This window comes from Somniosus microcephalus, chromosome 1 (assembly GCF_052327205.1).
Source record: "Somniosus microcephalus isolate GS21.2 chromosome 1, FLI_Smic_1.0, whole genome shotgun sequence".
Lineage (NCBI taxonomy): Eukaryota > Metazoa > Chordata > Chondrichthyes > Squaliformes > Somniosidae > Somniosus > Somniosus microcephalus.
In genome coordinates this window covers 423,008,651-423,030,539 of record NC_140987.1, presented here as the reverse complement: position 1 = coordinate 423,030,539, position 21,889 = coordinate 423,008,651, and the positions used below count along the sequence as shown (strand labels likewise).

Genomic DNA, 21,889 nt, shown 5'->3' with positions numbered 1-21,889 from the left:
TTGACCAGTGGAATTGGGCTTCAATGATGAGGAGCTGAGAAACTTGGCAAGAAAATGGGCTGAAAAAAGTACATTTGGCATTTTTTTAAAAATAGAGAAAAGCTGTAAAATTCAGCTGCAATTTTTCTCACTACCATCAAATTTCTTGATTCCCCTCTTATAATTGACTTCTGTCCCCACCCATTACTGTTTTTGTTACGGAAGTGTGTGTGTGTGTCACTGGTTATGCCTCAGCTGGAGTATTGTGTCCAATTCTGGGCACCGCACTTTAGGAAGGATGTCCAGACCTTGGAGAGTATGCAAATGGTACCAGGGGTGAGGGATTTCAGTTATGTAGAGAGACTAGAGAAGCTGGGATTGTTCCCCTTAGAGCAGAGAAGTTTATGGGGGGGATTTGATCAAGCTGCTCAAAATTATGAGTGGTTTTGATAGAGGAGACGGGGAGAAACATTTTCCACTGGCAGAAGGGTCAGCAACCAGAGGACAGAGTTAAGATAATTGGCAAAATATTCAAGGGAGGAAATAAGGAGGATTTTTTTTTTTTTTTTACACAGTGAGTTAGAATCTGAAAATATGGTGGAAGCAGACATTCTGAATCTAAACCAAGTGCTGTTCTACTGTACAAAACTATTTTCCATATTTCCCCTCCAAGTTCCCTCCAGGCCATGTATTAGAATATAACATCCACATTCTCCACTCTCCCCACCCGCTAGTCACTGCAACTGTGGAAAGTACTTGAAATCACCAGCTTTCAAGCTTTTGCCAGTGCCACTTATGGACCAAATATTAAGTGATTCTCAAGAGTGCCCCTAAGACGACTGTCAGGACTACGCACACATCCTCCACCTCCTTGCAGCTGCACTCTGTTGAAGTAGACTCATCACACTGTCTCCTACTGTAACTGATTCTTTCCCAGGACCTCTTGTCCAATTCCAGTCTGAAGCCAATGTTTTGCCTTTATTAGAATAATATTCATGCATTAATATTGGAGTTTATTACACAGGAAAGTAGTGTACATGCATCCTTTCTAATGGATTCTATTGCTAGTTTGCTGGGACTTTGTAAAGCCAGAGGCAATGAAGCAGCAGTGAGATTTTAAAAATGGCAATATGACCACAGTAGTATCAGATGTTGATATTTTAAGACCGAGATTGACGGCTGGGTAAACCATTAGGATACTTGAGTCAAGGTAAACGCATGTCTGATCCAATCATAGACTTTCAGCATTCCCATCTGTGCCCCAGTTACTCCCAGTGGGCAGAATTCCTGATCCAAGCATATTTAAATAATGAATCTCAATTCAAGCACAATGTTCCTGAATCGGCTCGCTCAGTGCAGTTTTTCGGTGCTGGATTTTTGGAGACAACATAAAAATCTAATCCTTTTTTTTGGGGCGAGGTTAAGAACAGGGGTTTAAGGAGAAGGGCCACCACTTTCAGGACAACTGGTAAACTTACATTTTTAAAAAATGTTTGAAGTATGCAGAATAAATGGGCTGTCGTATAAAGATTTGCCGACCAGCTAATTATTATCTGCAGATTGGTAAATTTATGATCCAAGAATAATATTTCCTGACTAGGTGGTTATGCATTTATCAGGATTCAGTCTGTGTTTGTGATGTGAACTGTGATCGGAGATGTATTTGACCATAGATTGGTCTGTGTCTTGATTATGTACAATAAAACTGTTACCCAAGCTTGAATTTACAAGCCTATAAATTGTAGGAGGAAGACCGAGGGTGGGAAGCAGTCCTAGGAGAGAACGAGTTGAGTCGGAAGCAATGTGACAAGCCTGTATCTCACTACAGTGAGGGTGCAGGAGGTGCGTGCAATACTGCCAGTCCTCTTAGTGTCACTTTCAAGCACCACGTAACATCTAGTCTGCAAGCAGCACTGGCAAAGGCCTGAAAGCTGGCTACCAAGCACTTTCCTGAGCTGCAGACCTGAGGGGGAGGTCTAGGAAGAATGTGAAGAGGTGGTGTTCTAATGCAAGGCCTGTAGAGATCTCCGAGAGGAAATGCAAAAAATAGATTTTAAAAGGAAATACATTAAAAAATCCCCCAAAAAATCACACTGGCACAACAAAGCAGGAAATAAAACTGCAAATGCTGGAAATTCACAGCAGTCCGTCAGCATCTGTAAACTGCCTTTTTCACTTTTTGGATGCCGGCAGACCTGCTGTTTACTTCCTGCATTTGTAGTTTTTTTCCGTCCGTCTCTCTCTCTCAGAAACTAGGTGGCGCTCATGATCCGCTTTTTCTCTGGCTTTAAGTATGCTTTGTGCCATTAAAGTATGCAGAACATATGACTGCATCTGCTTCACATCTACTTTCTTGTGGGAAGCAGTTTCTGATTCTCACCAAAGGAAAACATTGCTAGCTCTAGGTCAGGTGAGGTCAAGCACTGGCATATAAATGTTTTCCTCTTCTGAATGCAGCTGTTATTTAGGAATTAGAAGCAATTTTATTCAGAAAAAGGGAAATAACGCTTTTAAAAGAGTACTGACCAATGGAGCTTGTACAGATAAACATTTGACGAGTACATTAATATTGAACTAAAATCAAAAATTAGTTTCAATTGTAATTTTTAATATGATTAACACTTCTGTATTTCCCATCAAAAGCATCTTCATTCTATAATCAGTGAAAATATTTTTTGCAAGGTGTTTGTATGGAAGCAAATGTGTATCTGCAGTTTGTCCATTTTTACTTTTAAAATCCAGAAGTGTGCTTTGGGGCTAGTGTTTTAACAAGCTACAGTCAGACTCACCAGTCGCTTAATGCAGGGTTATAGTGAAGGGCATACTATTGTAACAGTGTTCAACCTTAAGCCTCTGAGCCCAGGGAACTCGGTCTTATTTGGCCTTGTATTTCTTGGTCTTTTTTTAATTTTGGAGGTTTGGAAAGGGCTTTCCTTAGAGCTACTTGATGGGTAATCCCTAAATTTAGATCTGTTCATGACAGCAACCGGAGATATATGCAAATGATACTTGGATTTAAACTTTATTTGTGGCGCTTGAGGCTCCATGATATGTACCTACACAGCTCACAGACAAATGCTTGGAAACCTTTGCATTGGGTTTTACTGTGTTTGACTGCTTGTCTGATTTGCAATCTTGGCTGAGCCGCAATTTCCTGCAGTTAAATTGGGAAGACTGAAGTTGTTGTCTTTGGCCTCATCAGGAAACTCCGTACCCTCGCCACCAATTCCAGCCCCCTTCCCAGCCATTGTTGCAGGCTGAACTAGACTGGTTGCAATCTCAGCATCCTCTTTGGTCCCAAGCTGATTTCCAACCCCATATACCCATCATCACAAAAATGGCATACTTCCACCCCCCCCCCCCCCCCCCCCCAAATCAACTCCTCTGCTAAATCCAATAGCCAGTTTACCCCTACAACACTGGTTCACTGGGTCAATGCACTGTGTAGTATGGCACTGAACCATTTGGACAAGCAAGGTCCCGGTTCCATTTATCAATCTCTGTTGAGTTGGCTGACCCACAGCTAAGGTATCAGTTTTTATTTTGATCAATCGGATGTCTTGTACGTTTGGAGAAACAATCATTGTGATGGTCGAAGGTTGTTTTTGTGACTGGAAGCCTGTGTCCAGTGGTGTACCACAGGGATCGGTGCTGGGTCCTTTGCTGTTTGTAGTGTACATTAATGTTTTAGATATGAATGTAGGAGGTATGATCAGTAAATTCGCAGATGACACGAAAATTGGTGGAGTGGTAAATGGCGAGGAGGGAAGCCTCAGGCTACAGGACGATATAGATGGGTTGGTTAGATGGGCAGAACAGTGGCAAATGGAATTTAATCCTGAAAAGTGAGAGGTGATGCATTTTGGGAGGACGAACAAGGCAAGGGAATATGCAATGAATGGTAGGACCCTAGGAAGGACAGAGGATCAGAGGGACCTTGGTGTGCATGTACATAGATCCCTGAAGGCAGAAGGACAGGTAGATAAGGTGGTTAAAAAGGCATATGGGATACTTGCCTTCATTAGCCGAGGTGCAGAATATAAGAGCAGGGAGGTTATGATGGAGCTGTACAAAACGCTAGTTAGGCCACAGCTGGAATACTGTGTGCAGTTCTGGTCACCACACTATAGGAAGGATGTGATTCCATTGGAGAGGGTGCAGAGGAGATTCACCAGGATGTTACCTGGGCTGGAGTGCTTCAGCTATGAAGAGAGACTGGACAGGCTGGGGTTGTTTTCCTTGGAGCAGAGAAGGCTGAGGGGGGACCTGATTGAGGTGTGCAAAATTATGAGGGGCATAGATAGAGTAGATAGAAAGGAACTTGACCCCTCTACGAAGGGGAAAATAACCAGGGGGCATAGTTTCAAGATAAGGGGCAGGAGGTTTAGAGGGGATTTGAGGAAAAACTTTTTCACCCAGAGGGTGGTTGGAATCTGGAACTCACTGCCTGAAAGGGTGGTAGAGGCAGGAACCCTCACACATTCAAGAAGCATTTAGATGAGCACTTGAAACGCCATAGCATACAAGGCTACGGACCAAGTGCTGGAAAATGGGATTAGAATAGACGGGGCTTGATGGCCGGCGTGGACACGATGGGCCAAAGGGCCTCTCTCTCTGCTGTATAACTCTGACTCTATTGTGCTCAAGCGACTCAAAACAGAACTGCTCAGTGTTTCCCTTTGCCTAAGATGGAGTGCACACTTTAACTCTAGAGACTCAACTCCCTCATCAAAGCAAATTATCAAAGTGTCTGAATAGGCGCTGCTGGAGTTTAACTTTCCAAATCCGTGCAGATCACTGGTAAATTTCCCACTGATTGTCAAGTTCGGACTGCCCTGCCTGGTTACATTATTGACTTGCAAGGTTATCTGGAGTAGAATGGGAATAATCTCAGCTGCCAGTGATCGATCTACCCTCCATGTTACAATGCACCAGTCTGGCCAGTTGTCAACAACAGTTCCAGAAAACGTTAGATGTTCCTATTCAATTACTAAGACTACCACACAAGAATGACTTCTAATCTCCCATTTTCAAGACTGCCATCTTGAAGCCAGTTCAACTCTTGAGGGCCTGTTTATCTCGCACTTTCTTCTTTTCTCTATCATCTTGCCCCCCCCCCCCCCCCCCCCCATACAATTAGTTTTTGCACCCAAAGCAAGGAAAGGATAAAATCATCATTTTTTTCTTTAGCTCATTAGCTTTCAAAATCTGCAATAGCCTCAGATCAAACAGTGGGAAAACTGTCTTGACCAACATTTTTATGGACAACCATTTAGAGAATTCTGTCATTGGGAACTGATTAGAATGGGAAACCAATGATCATCCCACTTTAACATTGAGTATTACTGTTGCAGTATGCGGTGCCACTGTCCTGTCCAGGATCTGCTATCATTAAGAGTTTGAACTTAAAAAATGTAGGCAGCCCTAGACACTATTTCCATACACTGACACAAATCAAATCTTCTTTTGTGTTTGTGGTTCATAGATTTTGGATATTTACTTTAAAAAGAAAACTTTGCAGGGCTATAGGAAAAGAGCGGCGGGTGGGACTAATTGAATAGTTCTCCCAAAGATGGGCCAAATAACCACCTGTGCTGTATGATTCTATGATGATTGAGGGATAAAGTAATTTAAGTGAGGGCATAATATAACACATTTCCTCATCATGTTCTCTGGGGACTGGAGACAACTATCTCTCTTTCCCTCCCCCTCCCCACCTCGAGCAGAATTGCCAGCTCTCTACTTGGTGCTCCTCCCACAGCAGTGCAGCATTGGAGACTCCATGGGGGAATTAAATGTGCGGTGCCTCGCTAACCTTCAGTACCTAGCTATCTAATCTAGTTATCTGCTCACTAATGTCCAGTAATGAGAGTGTTTACAATCAAAATGAGCTGCCAAGCTAAAATGGAAATAAATACAGGGGGAAAAGGTACAGATAGCTCTTCAAATTAGAATAGATTTAATCAGAGTGCCCATAGCAAAAGGTAAGTTAAAATGATCTTTTTTGTGTGTGGATGATAAGCAGGTGTTTACGTCATTTAACATTTTGCTGTTTTTGATATGTTTTATTACAGTTTTTGCTTGAAAACAACCGAATGGTGAATATATTCACTGATCTTTATTACCTTACCTTTGTCCAAGAGTTGAATAAAATGTTACAAGGCTGGCAACCAAGTTTGCTACCAAATGGTAAGTTCTTCCGATTTCCTACCACTTAAAAATAATGCACACGTCTACCCACATGTGTTTATATCTGTTGGTGGAGAATAACTGATCAGAGGTTGTCTACAAGGTAGAAATTGAAAATACATAGTTTCTGATGCGTCCTAGCTGAAACATTAGCCTCTCTTGTTCTTTTAGACGCTGCATTACCTGCTGTGTGTTTCCAACATTTTTTGTTTTTATTTGAATTCTGGCATTTGAAGTTTTTTTCATTAATGAAGCTGTGAATAATATGTTCTGCTCCCTGTTTCTGGGTGTTTTTATTGTTTTGTTTCTATGTACTTTTTCTTTCATATTTCCATTTTGATCTGGTACTGGATTGTGAAGTACCTAATAATGTATTCCTTAAGTTTTTCCCAATGCAAGACTGATCAGCTAACAATGGTGGAGAGCGATTAAGCTGATGTGTCTTATTTGTACCCACGAAAGATACAGCTTTGTATCACTTCTGTATTCTCCCCACCACCCCCCCCCCCCCCCCCCCCAAACCATGTCCTGCTGTTTTATTGCATTATAAACTGTAGTGAGAAATTGGCTTGACTGCCCATACTCATTTTATATAAATCCCTTACAGATTGTGGTCCCACAGTTACTTCCACTCCTCCACCTGCAAAGTTGTAGCGTGCTGGGGGCAATGCTAACTGCCCAACAATCTAATACTTTCTAATTTTACTTCAGAATATTCTACAATGCAAATTAAATAGCAGCATAAAAAAAATACCTGTGGATTTGATGAGTATTTTCATTTAATATTGTGAAATTGTTTTCTCTTAGGTTTAATATTCTCCCGGGTAGAGGAAGAGCATCTCTGGGAATGTAAGCAACTGGGCGTATACTCCCCCTTTGTTCTGCTAAACACACTCATGTTCTTTAACACAAAGTACTTTGGACTGAAGTGTGTAGAAGAGCACATGCGACTATCCTTCACCAATGTTGTTCGCCAGTCCAGGAAGTGCACAACACCCAGAGGAACCACAAAGCTGGTCAGCATCCGCTATTTCATGCCTGCTCATTACAAAAAGGGAAGGGATCAAAGTAAGTGTTGTATATCCAAAGATATATCTGGGAGGGGTAGGTGAAAAGAGGAACAAAGCAAAGAATAATTTGATGGAAGTTTGGGGGGGCCTTGCATTCGACTAGGACATGTAAAGTAATGAACACCAATCTAGCTCCCAGCTATTTTCTAAATATTTATTATTGCTGAGGATAGGTTTGGGTTTGCTTGTGCCCCCCCCCCCCCCCCATAATCCAATAGCCACGGACACTCTTCAATGCTCAGGCACGAAGAGTGATGACCAGAGCAAGTGTGATTTCTCCCTGTGGAACCATACCAGAGTCGAATCCTTTAGAAAGGTATGGGAGAAAATCTCCTTATGGATGCTGGTTGTCCATGTATTCTCTTGCTGTGGATAAATATGACAGGGACTCGGGCCTGTACCTGTGAATCTCTTGGCTTTTCCAACCAGGTGTAAGAAAATAAACAACAAAGGGCTTTATTTCTGATCAGGGTCCATATTAGCAAATCTGGGATAATCTGGAATAATTATATAGAATGTACAGCACAGAAACAGGCCATTTGGCTCAACTAGTCGATGCTGAAGTTCATGCTCCACACAAGCCTCCTCCCACTCTTATCCATCTAACCCCATCAACATATCCTCCTCCTTCCCCTTTCTCCCTCAAGTGTTTTTCTAACTTTCCCTTAAATGCATCGAATCTATTCATCTCAACTACTCCCCGTGGTAGCGAATTCCACATTCTAACCACTCTGGGTAAAGAAGTTCCATCTGAATTTCCTATTGGATTTATATCTTATATTTATGACCCCTAGTTTTAGACTCCCCCCACAAGTGGAAACATTCTTCTTTACGTCTACCCTATTGAACCCCTTAATAATTTTAAAGATCTCTGTGAGGTCACCCCTCAGCCTTCTTTTTCTAGAGAAAAGAGCCCTGGCCTGTTCAATCTTTCCTTTATAGGTATAACCTCTTTAGTCCTGGTATCCTCCTTGTAAACCCTTTTTGCACATTCTCCAGTGTCTCTATATATACATTTTGTAATATGGAGACCAGAACTGTGCACGGTACTCTTAACTGTGGTATAACCAAGGTTCTGTATAAATTTAACATAACTTCTCTATTTCAATTCTGTCACTATGGAAATGAACCCTTTGCTTTGTTTGCTTTTTTTTAATGGCCTTATTAACCTGTGTCGCTACTTTGTGATTTTGTGTATCCGTATCCCTAGATCCCTTTGCTCCTCTACCCCATTTAGACTTTAGACTCTTGTTTTCCAAGGAGTATGTGGCATCATTTTGCCGATGAAAATGAACCTTTGCTGATTAGTTTAATTCTCTTTCCCTTCCACCGCCCCCCCACCCACCTTCATTTCCTCTCCCCTGTGGAGGAACGGCTAAGTTTGCGCCACTTTCACGTTGAACTGGTTTCGTGATTCCTTTCCCCGTCCCTCACTCTGCTATGCTCCTATTTTTAAATGTTTCTTTTCTATTTATAACCCAAGTGTACTGAAAGACTCTGAAATGTTTTCTCAGCGGGGGAAACGAGTCATTTTTATGCGGGAGACCACAAGTATCTGCAGTATTAACCTTTTCACTCGCAGTAGGTTCTGTTTTGGATTATAAAAGACACTCCCTCTCCCGCCCCCCTGCCAAAGGGTTACTGGTGCAGTAAAATAGAAGACCAGAAGGTCCCAGGTTTGATTCCTGGACTGCGCTGGCTTAACTGATCTCAGCCATGCTAGTAATTGGAATGCCACAATTGATCTCCGCTCCCCAGGTCAGGAAGGAAAAAATGAGCCAGGATTCCTACTCGTGACCCTAAGGCGGTATGTGGGTGTCAAGTGAGAATAAGATTGGACTCCACTGTGATGGCCTTTCCATAGTTCAGTTGCTTGCTAATGGCCTGCCAAAAATATCTGCCAGGACAACAGTTTAAGTGCTACAATTGGCTTTGGCACCATGGGCTAGATGGGGGAAGTCCCTAATTCTGTGTACCATCCAGTATCTTCTGCTGGAAAGTGTGCATGTGTTGACATCTGGCGAGTACAGGATTGAGCTTGGCTGAAAGACCCCCACATAGGAAGAGCACTCATTGTCCAGATTCAAACATAAAGAATGTCCATTTGGAAGAGGTACCAGGTGGCTCCTGGTGCCCATGGAACTGTATGCACCAAGAGTTGATGCCTTGAGGATAGGAAGGGACAAAAGGGATAGGGGGAATTTTTTTTTGAGTTTATATAAATACTGATAATAAACATCCAAAAACGAGCACTAAACTTCCTAAATCACCTCAAATCTAGCTCCCCAGACACCCTTCATTTCAAAGCCTTTCAGACCCAAGAGCTAAACCCAGAAAAGAGTCCCCTGAGTCAGCTGCTACTGAAACTAAGTACTCAGCCGGACCCTGACCAGCCCCAGACCAACACAGCTGTCCAAACACCAATCCGAGTGAACCAAATCATTAAAAAATGCAAAGAAACCTACCTGGAACATTGGAACAAAATAACCGAAAGCCAAAGCAGATTAGAATGTTACCGGGCCCTAAAAAGAGAATATAAACTGGCAGACTACCTCACGACCATCAGAGACACAAAACAGAGACAGACCCTCACCAGGTACAGACTAAGTGACCACCAACTGGAAATTGAAAAAGGCAGATACAAGAAATCCTGGCAGCCTAGAGAGAATAGAATATGCGATCAATGTCTGGCTGGCGAGGTTGAAACAGAAATGCATTTCCTCCTAAAATGCGAAAAATTCAACACATCAAGAAACATTTTATTCAACAAGCTAAGCCAAACAACCCCAGATTTCAAGGAATTGGATGATCTGTCAAAATTGAGATTAGTCCTAGGAGAAGGAGACAGACCATACCTTGGGGCTAAATATGTAACAACATGTCACAACCTGAGGACTGTTTAAAAGTAAGACTGTTTAAAATTAATATTGAACGTACCAAATGAAGTAGAAAGACTGTTTAAAATTAATATTGTTTAAAAGTAATATTGTATATACCCAACAAATGTCAAATCGATTGACACCTACAGAATGTTGGAAAACTGTACCTTTTTGCTATGTAAGCTTTGGCAATATGGTTCTCTGTAAACTTTCATGCCAATAAAGCATTTGAACTGAACTGAACTGAACTGTTATTTACTAAAATTGAAATTCTGAGCATCCTCCAGTACAAAGGTTGAAACAGATTGTTGAGCTTTTGTTTCTGTACAGGGTGTCTAATTACTAAAAATAATATGGCCTGAAGCACTAAGTTCTAAATATTGATTTCTCAGGAAAGTCTCTGAATTAAAATTTTATGAAAATCATTTGTATTGCTGCACGTGGCTCAGTTTTGTTCTCTGCTTTTTTTGTTTAAAGGCAGCACTGTGGGAAAGAGGAAACGTGAAGAGGAAGTTGCTGTTTTCGAGCAGAGAGAAAACAGAATGAATCCATTAAGATGTCCTGTGAAATTTTATGAGTTCTACCTTTCGAAATGGTGAGGCCACCAGATCTTTCCTGCTTGCATTTTAAACTTGCTGTCTTTACACATTAGAAAAATTAAGCATTTTGGGGTAGATTTTTGTGATCAAGATGAAGACGGTCAGTGCTTGGAATGGAATATTTTCTACTTCAGGCACCCAGTGTTAATATCACAGTTACTGGTCAAGTATACATATAGATGCAGATTGAAGAGATTTTCCCTGGGGGGGTGGAAACATAGACAATAGGAGCAGGAGTAGGCCATTCGGCCCTTCGAGCCTGCTCCGCCATTCAATGAGATCATGGCTGATCATCCAAATTCAGTACCCGGTCCCTGCCTTCTCCCCATATCCCTTGATCCCTTTAGCCTTAAGAAATATATCCAACTCTTTCTTGAATATATTTAAATGAACTGGCCTCCACCGCCCTCTGTGGCAGAGAATTCCACAGGTTCACCACTCTCTGGGTGAAGAAATTCCTCCTCATTTCAGTCCTAAATGGCTTACCCCTTATCCTTAGACTATGACCCCTGGTTCTGGACTCCCCGGCCATCAAAAACTTCCTTCCTGCATCTAGTCTGTCCAGGCCTGACAGAATTTTATAGGTTTCGATGAGATCCCCTCTCAATCTTCTAAACTCCAGTGAGTATAAGCCCAATCGGCACAATCTCTCCTCATACGTCATTCCTGCCATCCCAGGTATCAGCCTGGTGAATCTTCGCTGCACTCCTTCCATGGCAAGAACGTCCTTCCTCAGGTAAGGCGACCAAAACTGCACACAATACTCAAGGTGCGGTCTCACCAAGGCCCTGTACAACTGCAGCAAGACATCCTTGTTCTTGTACTCGAACCCTCTTGCTACGAAGGCCAACATACCATTTGCCTTCTTAACCGCCTGCTGCACCTGCATGCTTACCTTCAGCGACTGGTGTACAAGAACACCCAGGTCTCTTTGCACTTCCCCTTCTCCCAATCTATTACCATTCAAATAATAATCTGCCTTCCTGTTTTTGCCACAAGTGGATAACCTCACATTTATCCACATTATAGTGCATTTGCCATGTTTCTGCCCAATCACCCAACCTGTCCAAATCGTGCTGGAGTTTCACGACATCCTCCTCACACAGCATACCCTCCCACCCAGCTTTGTGTCGTCTGCAAATTTGGAGATATTACATCCAATTCCCTCGTCCAGATCATTAATATATATTGTGAACAGCTGGGGTCCTAGGACCGATCCTTGCGGTACCCCACTAGTCACTGCCTGCCACTCGGAAAACGACCCGTTTATTCCAACTCTTTGCTTTCTGTCCGCCAACCAGTTCTCTATCCAAGTCAATACCTTGCCCCCAATCCCATGTGCCTTAATTTTGCACGCTAATCTCTTATGCGGGACCTTATCGAAAGCCTTCTGAAAGTCCAAATACACCACATCCACTGGTTCTCCCTTACCTATTTTACCAGTTACATCCTCAAAAAATTCCAGTAGATTAGTCAAGCATGATTTACCTTTTGTAAATCCATGTTGACTTTGTCCGATCCAGTCACTGCTTTCCAAGTGCTCTGCTATTACATCTTTTATAATGGACTCTAGCATTTTCCCCACTACCGATGTCAAGCTTACCGGTCTATAATTCCCCGCCTTTTCTCTACCACCTTTTTTGAATAGTGGGGTAACATTAGCTATCCGCCAATCCATGGGTACCGTTCCAGAGTCTATCGAGTTCTGGAAGATGACCAGCAATGCATCTACTATTTCTAGGGCCACTTCCTTAAGTACCCTGGGATGTAGATTATCAGGCCCTGGGGATTTATCGGCCTTCAGTCCCATCAATTTTCCAAACACCATTTCCCTACAAATACTGATTTCTTTCAGTTCCAGCCTTTCATCAGACCCTATGTTCCCTGGCATCTCTGGGAGGTTATTTGTGTCCTCCTTTGTGAAGACAGAACCAAAATATGTATTTAGTTGGTCTGCCATTTCTTTGTTCCCCATTATAAATTCCTCTTGTGAGTAGGGAAGTGGAGTTGAGGCCAAGATCAGATCAGCCATGGTCTGATCATGTGGTGAGTGCGCGCGCTATGTTGGCATAGGAGTTGTTTTGGAAGTATTGATTCTACTTGCACAAATGCTGAAATGATTTTAATTCGTTCAGGGAATGTGGGCATTGCTGGCAAGGCCAGCATTTATTTGCCCATCTCTAATTGCCCTTGAACAACTGAGGACAGTTAAGGGTCTGGAGTCACATAGGCCAGACCATGTAAGGATGGCAAATTTCCTTCCCTAAAGGGCATTAGTGAACCAGATGGGTTTTTACAACAATCCAGTAGTTTCATGGTTACCATTACTGACGCTAGCTTTTTTTATTCCAGATTTATTTAATTAATTGAATTTAAATTCCCCAGCTGCCACAAGTAGAGTTTATATCCCAGCATTTGTGAAATGATATTTTAGCTTTTTTTAAAGAGAGAACAAAGACCAGGCCTGTTTATCTTTTTTTAAAAAGGAACATTTCAGTATTTCATCCACAAGCAAAACCGTATTATGGAGACTATGAGGAGACTGGCGAATGTTGCATGCATTGCTGATTTGGCAAAGTGGCTAAGGACAGAGAATGAGCTGTGCTGCTTTTGTCAGATAAAGTGGACGACAGTTTTGGTGCGGTTTGCTGCAGAGCTTGTTGGATTAGTGCGAGTCACTCAAAACAGATTCCAATCATTTGCGGTTATCGATTTAAGATTTCTTTATGGAACATCTTGCAAAAGCTTATTTTTAAATCTCCACATAAACCATTTTACCATGTATTCATAAGTTTCAGAGCAGGTCATGTAAAGCAAAGCTTCCAGCTTTAGATGTCTTGCATTTAACAACAGTCCTCAAATAGACCAACCAACATCGCATGCACGTCACTTGGCACCAAAAGGCTGCTAAACCTACCTTTCCACCGTGATCAATGATTGCCATCAAATAGAATTGATCAGTTTCTTTTAATTCATATGTTACAGTACAACGGCACATGTTTACTAGCAAGGTGACATTTTTATTCCGTATTAAAGGTCAGCATGTCTTCTGAAAATGTATTTGGCACACATTGTTTCCATCTTCTGCTGGTGTTTATAAAGCTACAAGCTGCTTGTGCATGACGTAACAAAAATAATGCACGTCTCTCTGGCCTTCCTCCTCTGTTGCCCCTGCCACTCCAAAGATTCAAAAGAATCGTCTTCATGAAGACTGTGCCCCTTTTTAAGGGAACAGTGTTCTCTTCCCCCTCTACTGAAAGAACTGATTTTAATCTGGTATAATTCCATTGCATCTCAGTACGTCACCTTTTTTCATAGAATGTGTCAGCCGGCTATTTGACCAGAGGGGACATCAAAACCAATCCGTTAAGCGGACTGTCTACTCTCACCACTGTCAGCCAATGAGTTGGAGGACTTGTGTATTTTACAGTGAAGTTTATTTACACAACAAGCGAAGTCTATTTACAGTCTCTTTAAAAAGAGTCTCTACGAACTGCAGTAAACAGAATTCATGGCCAAAACTACCGCAACTTCTCCCAATAAAAGCAGCGATTTCTCCAGCAAACTAGTGAGTGGAGGATAGTTACATACAAATTACATGTGTAAAACCAATCTCAGTCACTTACAGCAGTGATTGATGGGGAAATTACCCAATCATCTCCATTCTGGCCGGGAATACTGGTGTCTCTGTATTCAGCCACTTGTTTGCGTGCAAATTCCCATCAGTGACCCATGGTTGCAGTGGCCAATGGCAGTGACTCCATTGCTCTTTGGCAGAAGTTAGCTAACTCAGGAATCAAACCTCCAGCTATGATGCTTTTGTATGACTTTGTACCACACTAGGGAATTAATTTCCCAATTGAGTCATCAGAAGAAAGGGGAAGTGGAGCCAAAGGTTGAGGTATTCTTAGCTGCTACAAGACTTGACTGAAAAAATTCTTAGGCTGTATTTGACAGCAGAGTGGAACTCTGGAGGAGGTGAAAACAACAAAAACTAGTAGTATTTTGTGAATGATATTTTTCGAAGTAATTTTTTGTTTTTGTTTTGCTCTAGCCCTGAGAGTATGAAGAGCAGGAACGATGTTTTCTACTTGCAGCCTGAGCGTTCCTGTGTGGCGGAGAGCCCCCTGTGGTACTCTGTTATCCCCATGGATCGGAGTATGTTGGAGAGCATGCTGAACAGAATCATGGCTGTGAAGGAAATCTATGATGACGATTCGAAGGATTCACTCGAAGACGATGACGTTGAAGGATGATGTGTAGTAGATGTTGTACAGAGTTCTGTTACTTTTTTTAGAAAAGCAATGGGTCATTATAGGCTGGCCTACTTGGTGCTGCAGAAAAAAATTACTACACACGTACTTGCAGAGTCATGTGGCCTATTTGTGAGAGCAGAGACGGTTAGACTATCGCCATTGTTTAGAGACAGTATCCCTTTTAGCTTGAGTGCACTTGCTGACAATCGAGTGTACATAACATTCTCTAGAGACCAAAAAAAATACTTTGAACCTAAAACTCCTGCAGTCAATAAGCAAGCAGCTTTGCACTTGCTCTGAATGGAACAGCTGAGATGGTTAGCAGTGTGCACGCTGATGCAATGGGAGAGTCCTTCATTTAATTGCAATGCTTGGGATTTTAGAATTGCTTAAATGGTCAGCAAAGTGGAATGATGAATGCTGCAAACTGGCCTGCCTTCCAGAACATTCCACCTATCACTCCCATGTTATTTTTTAGAAAAAGAGGAATGGTGTGGGGGGGTGGTGGGTGGTGTTGGTGTTCAGTCTTTGGCTGTTTGAGGTTAAATATCACCAGAAACTGTTGCCATGTAGCCTTGTTCTAAGTTACTGCATTGCTCACAGATGGTCAGGAGGAAAATTTGAAGGCAAATGGCGTCAAACCACTGAGGCACATCTGGAATATGCACTCTGAAATAGCCTTGCGTTCAGCTGTTGCATTAACAATGTATTCTCAGCTGTCTCCCTGAGGAAGATGGGGGGAGGAATGGGCATGGAGAAATGTTTCCAAGTGCATGATTAGCATTTTTAAAAAAAATAATATTTTTTTATAATTGATTTGAAGGGTGAAAAAAGTAATACCACCAGTGTGAAGCACATGTCTGCCTTGAGGGTATTTTCTGGTGCAGTCTGCTGGGCCTTATTCAGATTTAAAGGTTTGAAGTTCTAGTGAATATTTGCTGGAGAAAATGCTCTCCGAAGAGAAGAAACAAGACGAGCTTGAGCATCACAAATTAACCCTTCTCCGTACTCCTCGCCTGCCCCGCTGATATGTTTGCTGATTTCTGAATCTGTAAAAATATTTGATTGTATTTTGTGTATTTTTTATTATTATAACCAAAAAGGCTGTGAAGATTTATATGTGCTAGTTGATATCATAAATGCTAGTACAAAGGACCTTGAAATATGGGGCGGGGGAGGAATGTTATATGGAGAGTTTTTTTTCTGTTCCCTGCAATTTCTTAATCTGAATTTTAATTTCTGTTGAAATAATCCTTTGTAATTCCCTCATCTCATCCTAAGTGCTCCTACAGTGAGGAACATTAACCAGGGTAGTGATGCTCTCACGACTACGAACACAACTGGTGGATTATAATTTGAAGCAAAGCTTTAAAAAAAAAACTCTGCAGCTCCTACAGATAGCTAATGGACTGAAATATTTGCCTCAGTTTTGATGATTAAGGGTTGGGGTTAAGGCAAGAGAAGTGTTGAGCACTTGCTGTATCCTTGTGCTGCCAGGTGGTTCACCTGAACTGTTGAGAAATTCAGTATTTGAAGTAACCCAGGAGAGAAGGGGATCAAAAAGGGGATACTGTCTCGTGTGTTTTTCTGTAGTATATATGAATCTGTTTCAGTGAGCTAGATCAGTGTAAAACCAATCTGTTTTAAAATGGTAAATATCTGCACAGTATTCAATTGGTAACCTGACGGTTTGCCAAGTTCACACACAGTTTAAATTTAATTTTATAAAGAGAAATTTAAAAGGTGCTTATGCAAACTGGATGGACCTGATATTGCGAGGAATTTAAAAACTGCTGTAACACAATCACCAATAGTTAAAACTCCTATCTAGAAGAAAGCAGTTGAGTTTCACTCGATCATTTCAGAAAGTGTACTTTTTTTTTGGATGTGATGTAAAATTTAGGAAAAAAGTATTTACATGTCCGCAGTGAAGCATTTTTAGGGTATTTAGTGTAGGGACACTATAATGACCCTTTTTATATCTTCCTTATGTTGAACTGTAATCTGTGAAGAACTATGTCTTCTCCACTTAGAGTAAAAGAAATTCTTGGTAGATGGGTCAGTTGAAACAATAAGAATCTTGAGACCTGATTACATAGTGATGTAATGCTTCCAAAATACTCTGTTGCCTTGGAAAAGGGAGTAGAAGAAAGAGGGTGGCCTGAGTTTGTTCCAAATGGACCCTGTTAAATGGTATCTGCTTGTGGAAATGCAATCGTGTATTTATTAGATTCTTTCTAATAAGTAATATATCAATAATGATTGCACTGTACTGGGATTCAATTTGGGTGTGTTAAAATGCACCCCCACCCATCCATTAACAGGCATTGGTTGTTTTACTGTCTCAAAGATTAACCACACTGGTATGTGTCATTGTATAAATTGTTGACCAAAGCTGAACTATGATGTCATCTTATTTTATTGGAAAAGACTGTAGAAAAGTGGCTGAAAACATAAAGATTAATCGTGTTCTCCAGTTGCATTTTTTGTGTTTTGTGCATTCATTGGTCCTTTATAACTTAACAGTTGTGCAGAATTCCCAAACTTGATGCTCGACTCGGTTGTGATAAAAATGATTTTCTAAAAAGGATGCATCTTCTGGTTTATGGCTTAAGCCATCAGAACAACGAGGGAAAAATCTGTAAGACTGCTTTTTTTTGTTTTCTGTTTCTTCACCACATCAAAGTTTGCGAAGTGTTGCTGAATAATTGCAAAATGCAGTGTGGGAAATTTCCCAGATCTGTCAACCTCTTCTCTTGCCCCCCCCCCCCCCCGACTCCACCCTCCACTCTAATCTACACTGACTGAACAATTCGTCAAAGTATTTGTTGTGCTAACTGTATGAGGTCATTTGTTTCAGAAAGAGTAACAGCTGGCGACATCTGTGCTGTAAATATAGCTGCCAGTTTAGGCTTGCTCTACAGACATGGACCTCTAACATCTTTGTTTACATAATGGTTGATTAGCTCTAACAAAATTTTAGAAATGATCACTTCCTTCCTCCCCTCACCTCACCCCAACCTACCCAGCAGAAAAGTTGAAAAGAAAAATAACATTGCATTTCCTGTTGAATGTTTGAGGTTCATTGGAATTCTTGCGATGGCCAATAAACCAAGAACGGAGAATCAAGTAAAGTGAGGTCTCCAAAGAAGGACAAATGTGATAAATATATTTCAGATCTCCCATTTTTTGACGGATGTTTTCTCCCCTCCATCTTTGAGCTCGCTGACTCATGTTAGGTACATTTCCACAATCCTCACCCAAGTGGTCACTTTTTGCGTATGAGCATTGCCGGTGAATACTGAGAGGTTATTTGACCGGGAGGGTGGGAGCAGTGGTATAGCGGCTAAGCCTGGTCCTGTTTTCCCCTGACATCCAAATACATGCACTTTCCAGCATGGGCGACTGGATAATTTTGGACCTCTTGCTGATTTTTCTCTTTTTTGCTTAGGGGAGTTCAGGCAAATTGTAGCAACCCTATCCTTACCCCAGGTGAGATCACTTAATGCAGCACAGATTGGGCATCAAACAGGGGACTTTCTTGGTCTATATGACCCTATTCCAAGCTGGGTGTACATTTACCAACAGCCATTGGGAGAGCTAATATCATTGTGAATAATGACAAAATAAAAGTCCAGCCCACACTAGAATATTGGCTATGTGAACCCTTTTTTCTATAGCTTTTCAGTTTAATACATACAAATGTAGACAACATCATGACACACATGAAATTCTGCTTAATGCAAGCCTGCAGTAAAAGATTTCAACCCCATTTCCAATTGAAAAATATTCAGCATAGCCACTGAGTTCAGTGATTTATATTTTATGTGCGCTTTTACCGTTTCAATAAATTTCTGATAGTTTAAGTATTTTATTGAACTGCACTGGTTTCACCTTTTTATATCAAATATACTTTTAACCAGAAAAAATGTACTACCTACCCCTCTTTTTGTAGATTACCCACTATTTCCTCTTTCCTCTCATTGCTATGCTTCCTTCTCCAGACAGGACAGTGTGAAACATAAAAAAAATAGGAGCAGAAGTAGGCCATTCGGCCCCTCGAGCCTGCTCCGCCATTCAATGCGATCATGGCTGATCATCCAAATTTAGTACTCGGTCCCTGCTTTCTCCCCATACCCCTTGATCCCTTTAGCCTTTAAATATATCCAACTCCTTGAATATATTTAATGTATTGGCCTCTACTGCCTTCTGTGTTAGAGAATTCCACAGGTTCACCACTGAAGAAATTCCTCCTCATTTCTGTCCTAAATGGCCTACCCCTTATCCTTAGACTGTGACCCCTGGTTCTGGACTCCCCGACCATCGGGAACATCCTGCATCTAGTCTGTCTAGTCCTGTTAGAATTTTATAAGTTTCAATGAGATCCCCTCTCATTCTTCTAAACTCCAGCGAGTACAAGCCCAATCGACCCAATCTCTCCTCATACGTCATTCCTGCCATCCCAGGTATCAGCCTGGTGAATCTTCGCAGGGCACCTCTCAGCTGTTCCATCCTCCATTGGCATGAAGTGAGCTGTTGGGGGGGGGGGGGGGGAGAGAGAGAGGAGGCAAATCTGGTCAGCTTTTCTTCCCTTCTCTCACCCTCTTGCAGTCTTCTCTTGCTTTCCTTCCTGTTCCCAGTGAATTGCTTTGCTGTTTGAGCTGGTTTGTGTGGCTGAGAACCAGCAGATGCAGCTATGTTCCGATGTCATTGGAACTCAACCCTCATGTCTTGGGTTGGTAGTCTGAATATTGTATTGGAGTTACTGTGCTGCCTTTTTATTTTTTCTACTTTTTTGGAATGCTGTATAGATGCAGAACCTAACTACATTCTTACTGTTCTCCCCCCCGCACCACTGAATGCAAACTGAACACGCATGCTGAACATCATTAGTCTCACTCCACGTCCTCGCTGAGAATTCTTGTCCTATCAGGAACTTGGTGGCAAATTTGTTTTACTGCAGATGTTCTCATTGTTTTTGTTTATGGGGGAAGGGGTGACCAGGCAGACGTGCAGAAAGTTGAACTTTTAGCTCTCTTTCTGCTGTGTTCTTGACCTCAAATGTTGTTGTAAAGCACTGCATTTTAAAATAGAGTTTGATGCCAAAGAGATTTACTCTTTGATTTGGTTGAGCCTCTAATACAATAAGCTGCTATAGGAGTAATACATGTTTTAAAGTATTTACCCCTAAGCACCTTGCAAATTTGTTATTGCAAGTAACTATTTAACTTGGTGACATTTTACTTGGTACAAATTTAATTACCTGCAAATAAATGGAGTTTGGCCGCTATATTTAATTAATAGCCTGAGAGTTGGCAATTCCACCTCTGCTGTGTGCCAACTCACTCTCAAAATTCAAGACTATTAAAGTAGAAAGTTGGTTGCTATTAGTTTTCTATTAATGTGTTTGATAATTTTATGTTGTGTGCTGGTAATGTATCTGCAATATGTCACAAGATAGATACGTATGAGAGGATGTTTTGTGCAACTTAGCTTCATCCATCCAGAAAGAGTTTTCTCCCCCACCTAAGTGATGTTACAGGTATGTACAGATATGGAAAAAAAACTAGCATGATATAAATGCAGTGGATACCAACAATATATTGTGTTGAATAACCTTGTAGCTCATGCTAAGTTTACTTGTACTGACCCCAACAGTGTTCAGTTTCAGAAGATTCTCTCCTGTATATCCCATGGAGCAGCGTCATAGAGCTGTTAGTGGGTAAACAGGACCCAGTTGTGTTCCCCGAACACTTGGGAGTGGGAGGAGAGCAGAGAAGCAATCAATATTCAAGTACAGCCTACGTGAGGTTAAAAAAAAAAATCTGCTAATTCCAGAGCTGTAACTGCATTCCTTTGTGCTATTGATTCACTTGTCCAGGCACTTGGATAAAAAGTAGGTTAAAGATGAGGAGGTTGCATTATTGAGGATAACTGCAAATGTAGCTCTGTGCCTACTGTGTCTCTGCACCTACCATTAAAAATGAATACCAATAAAAGGGGGGAAAATGCAAATGTTGAAAATTTTAAATTGGGGGAAATACAGGCCACTCGGCATCTGAAAACAGTAAGGGTAAGTTAATGTCTTGGGTGTATACCCATCATAACTTAAAACTAAACGAACGCAATAATTTTCACAAGTTTTGTAGTGTATGTGCCTTTAAGAACCCCCTGTCTACTGTAATGCCGGTAATGGCCACTCTGGCTATATAAGCCTGTATATTGTGTTGTATCAGTTAGTGCACCTCCAGACTTTGTTAAGTAAACACCTGTGAAACCAACTCCTGCCTTCAGTGTCTCTATTAACACACGGATACAACAGTGGCGACGAATTGGAAACGGACTTACCTGCAATTCGGCAGCACCTCAAGGACATCGATTCCTCAGACGTCCAAAGTCGAAGAAAAGCAAGAAAAAGAAAAAGCTGTGGTTTCACCAGCTAGCCGAGCTGGTGGCAGGTACTGCAATAATCCTTCCTGGGCGTCGGGCTGGGGCTCCATCGGCTGGCTCTGCAGCGAGGCCAAGCAGCGAAGGCAGAGACAAGCCGTAACAGACGGGGAGGGAGCACTCTGGAGACGGCCGGCGCTGCAAGCAGGTCGGCGTTCAGACCTAGAGAGTCCGATAAATCATTAAAAAAAAAAAAACCACGGTAAACAGCGTTGTCATCGGCAGCAGCGGCGCAGAAGCGCCATATCTTTTCTGCAGCGTTGTCATCGGGGAAGCGCCATATCTTTTCCGCAGGAAAGAAAAAAGCGCAGGAAGCGCCATTTTTTATTCCAGGATGCCTAAGGCTGGCAATATTGATGCTTTTGATAATATAGAGGATTGGACCACACGTGGAAAGAGTGGAGGTATATTGCACCGCAAATGGAATAGAAAATGATAAAGCGTCAGTACTTCTAAATCTAATGGGCGCA

The 21,889-nt window shown here is 41.8% G+C and overlaps 1 protein-coding gene across 5 annotated transcripts in view; it reads left to right on the top strand.

Moving 5' to 3' along the window:
• Nucleotides 1-17,454, top strand: part of LOC147125243 (zinc finger MYM-type protein 3-like) — a 141,488-nt gene extending 124,034 nt beyond the window's left edge. For all 5 annotated transcript variants that reach the window (XM_085999873.1, XM_085999880.1, XM_085999854.1 and 2 more), the window contains 4 exons: nucleotides 6,054-6,168; nucleotides 6,976-7,236; nucleotides 10,595-10,712; nucleotides 14,771-17,454. In XM_085999873.1, the coding sequence (XP_085855999.1) occupies nucleotides 6,054-6,168; nucleotides 6,976-7,236; nucleotides 10,595-10,712; nucleotides 14,771-14,972 (696 nt within the window). In that variant the 3' untranslated portion in view covers nucleotides 14,973-17,454. The remainder of the gene's footprint in view (nucleotides 1-6,053; nucleotides 6,169-6,975; nucleotides 7,237-10,594; nucleotides 10,713-14,770) is intronic.
• The last annotated feature ends 4,435 nt before the right edge of the window (nucleotides 17,455-21,889 follow it).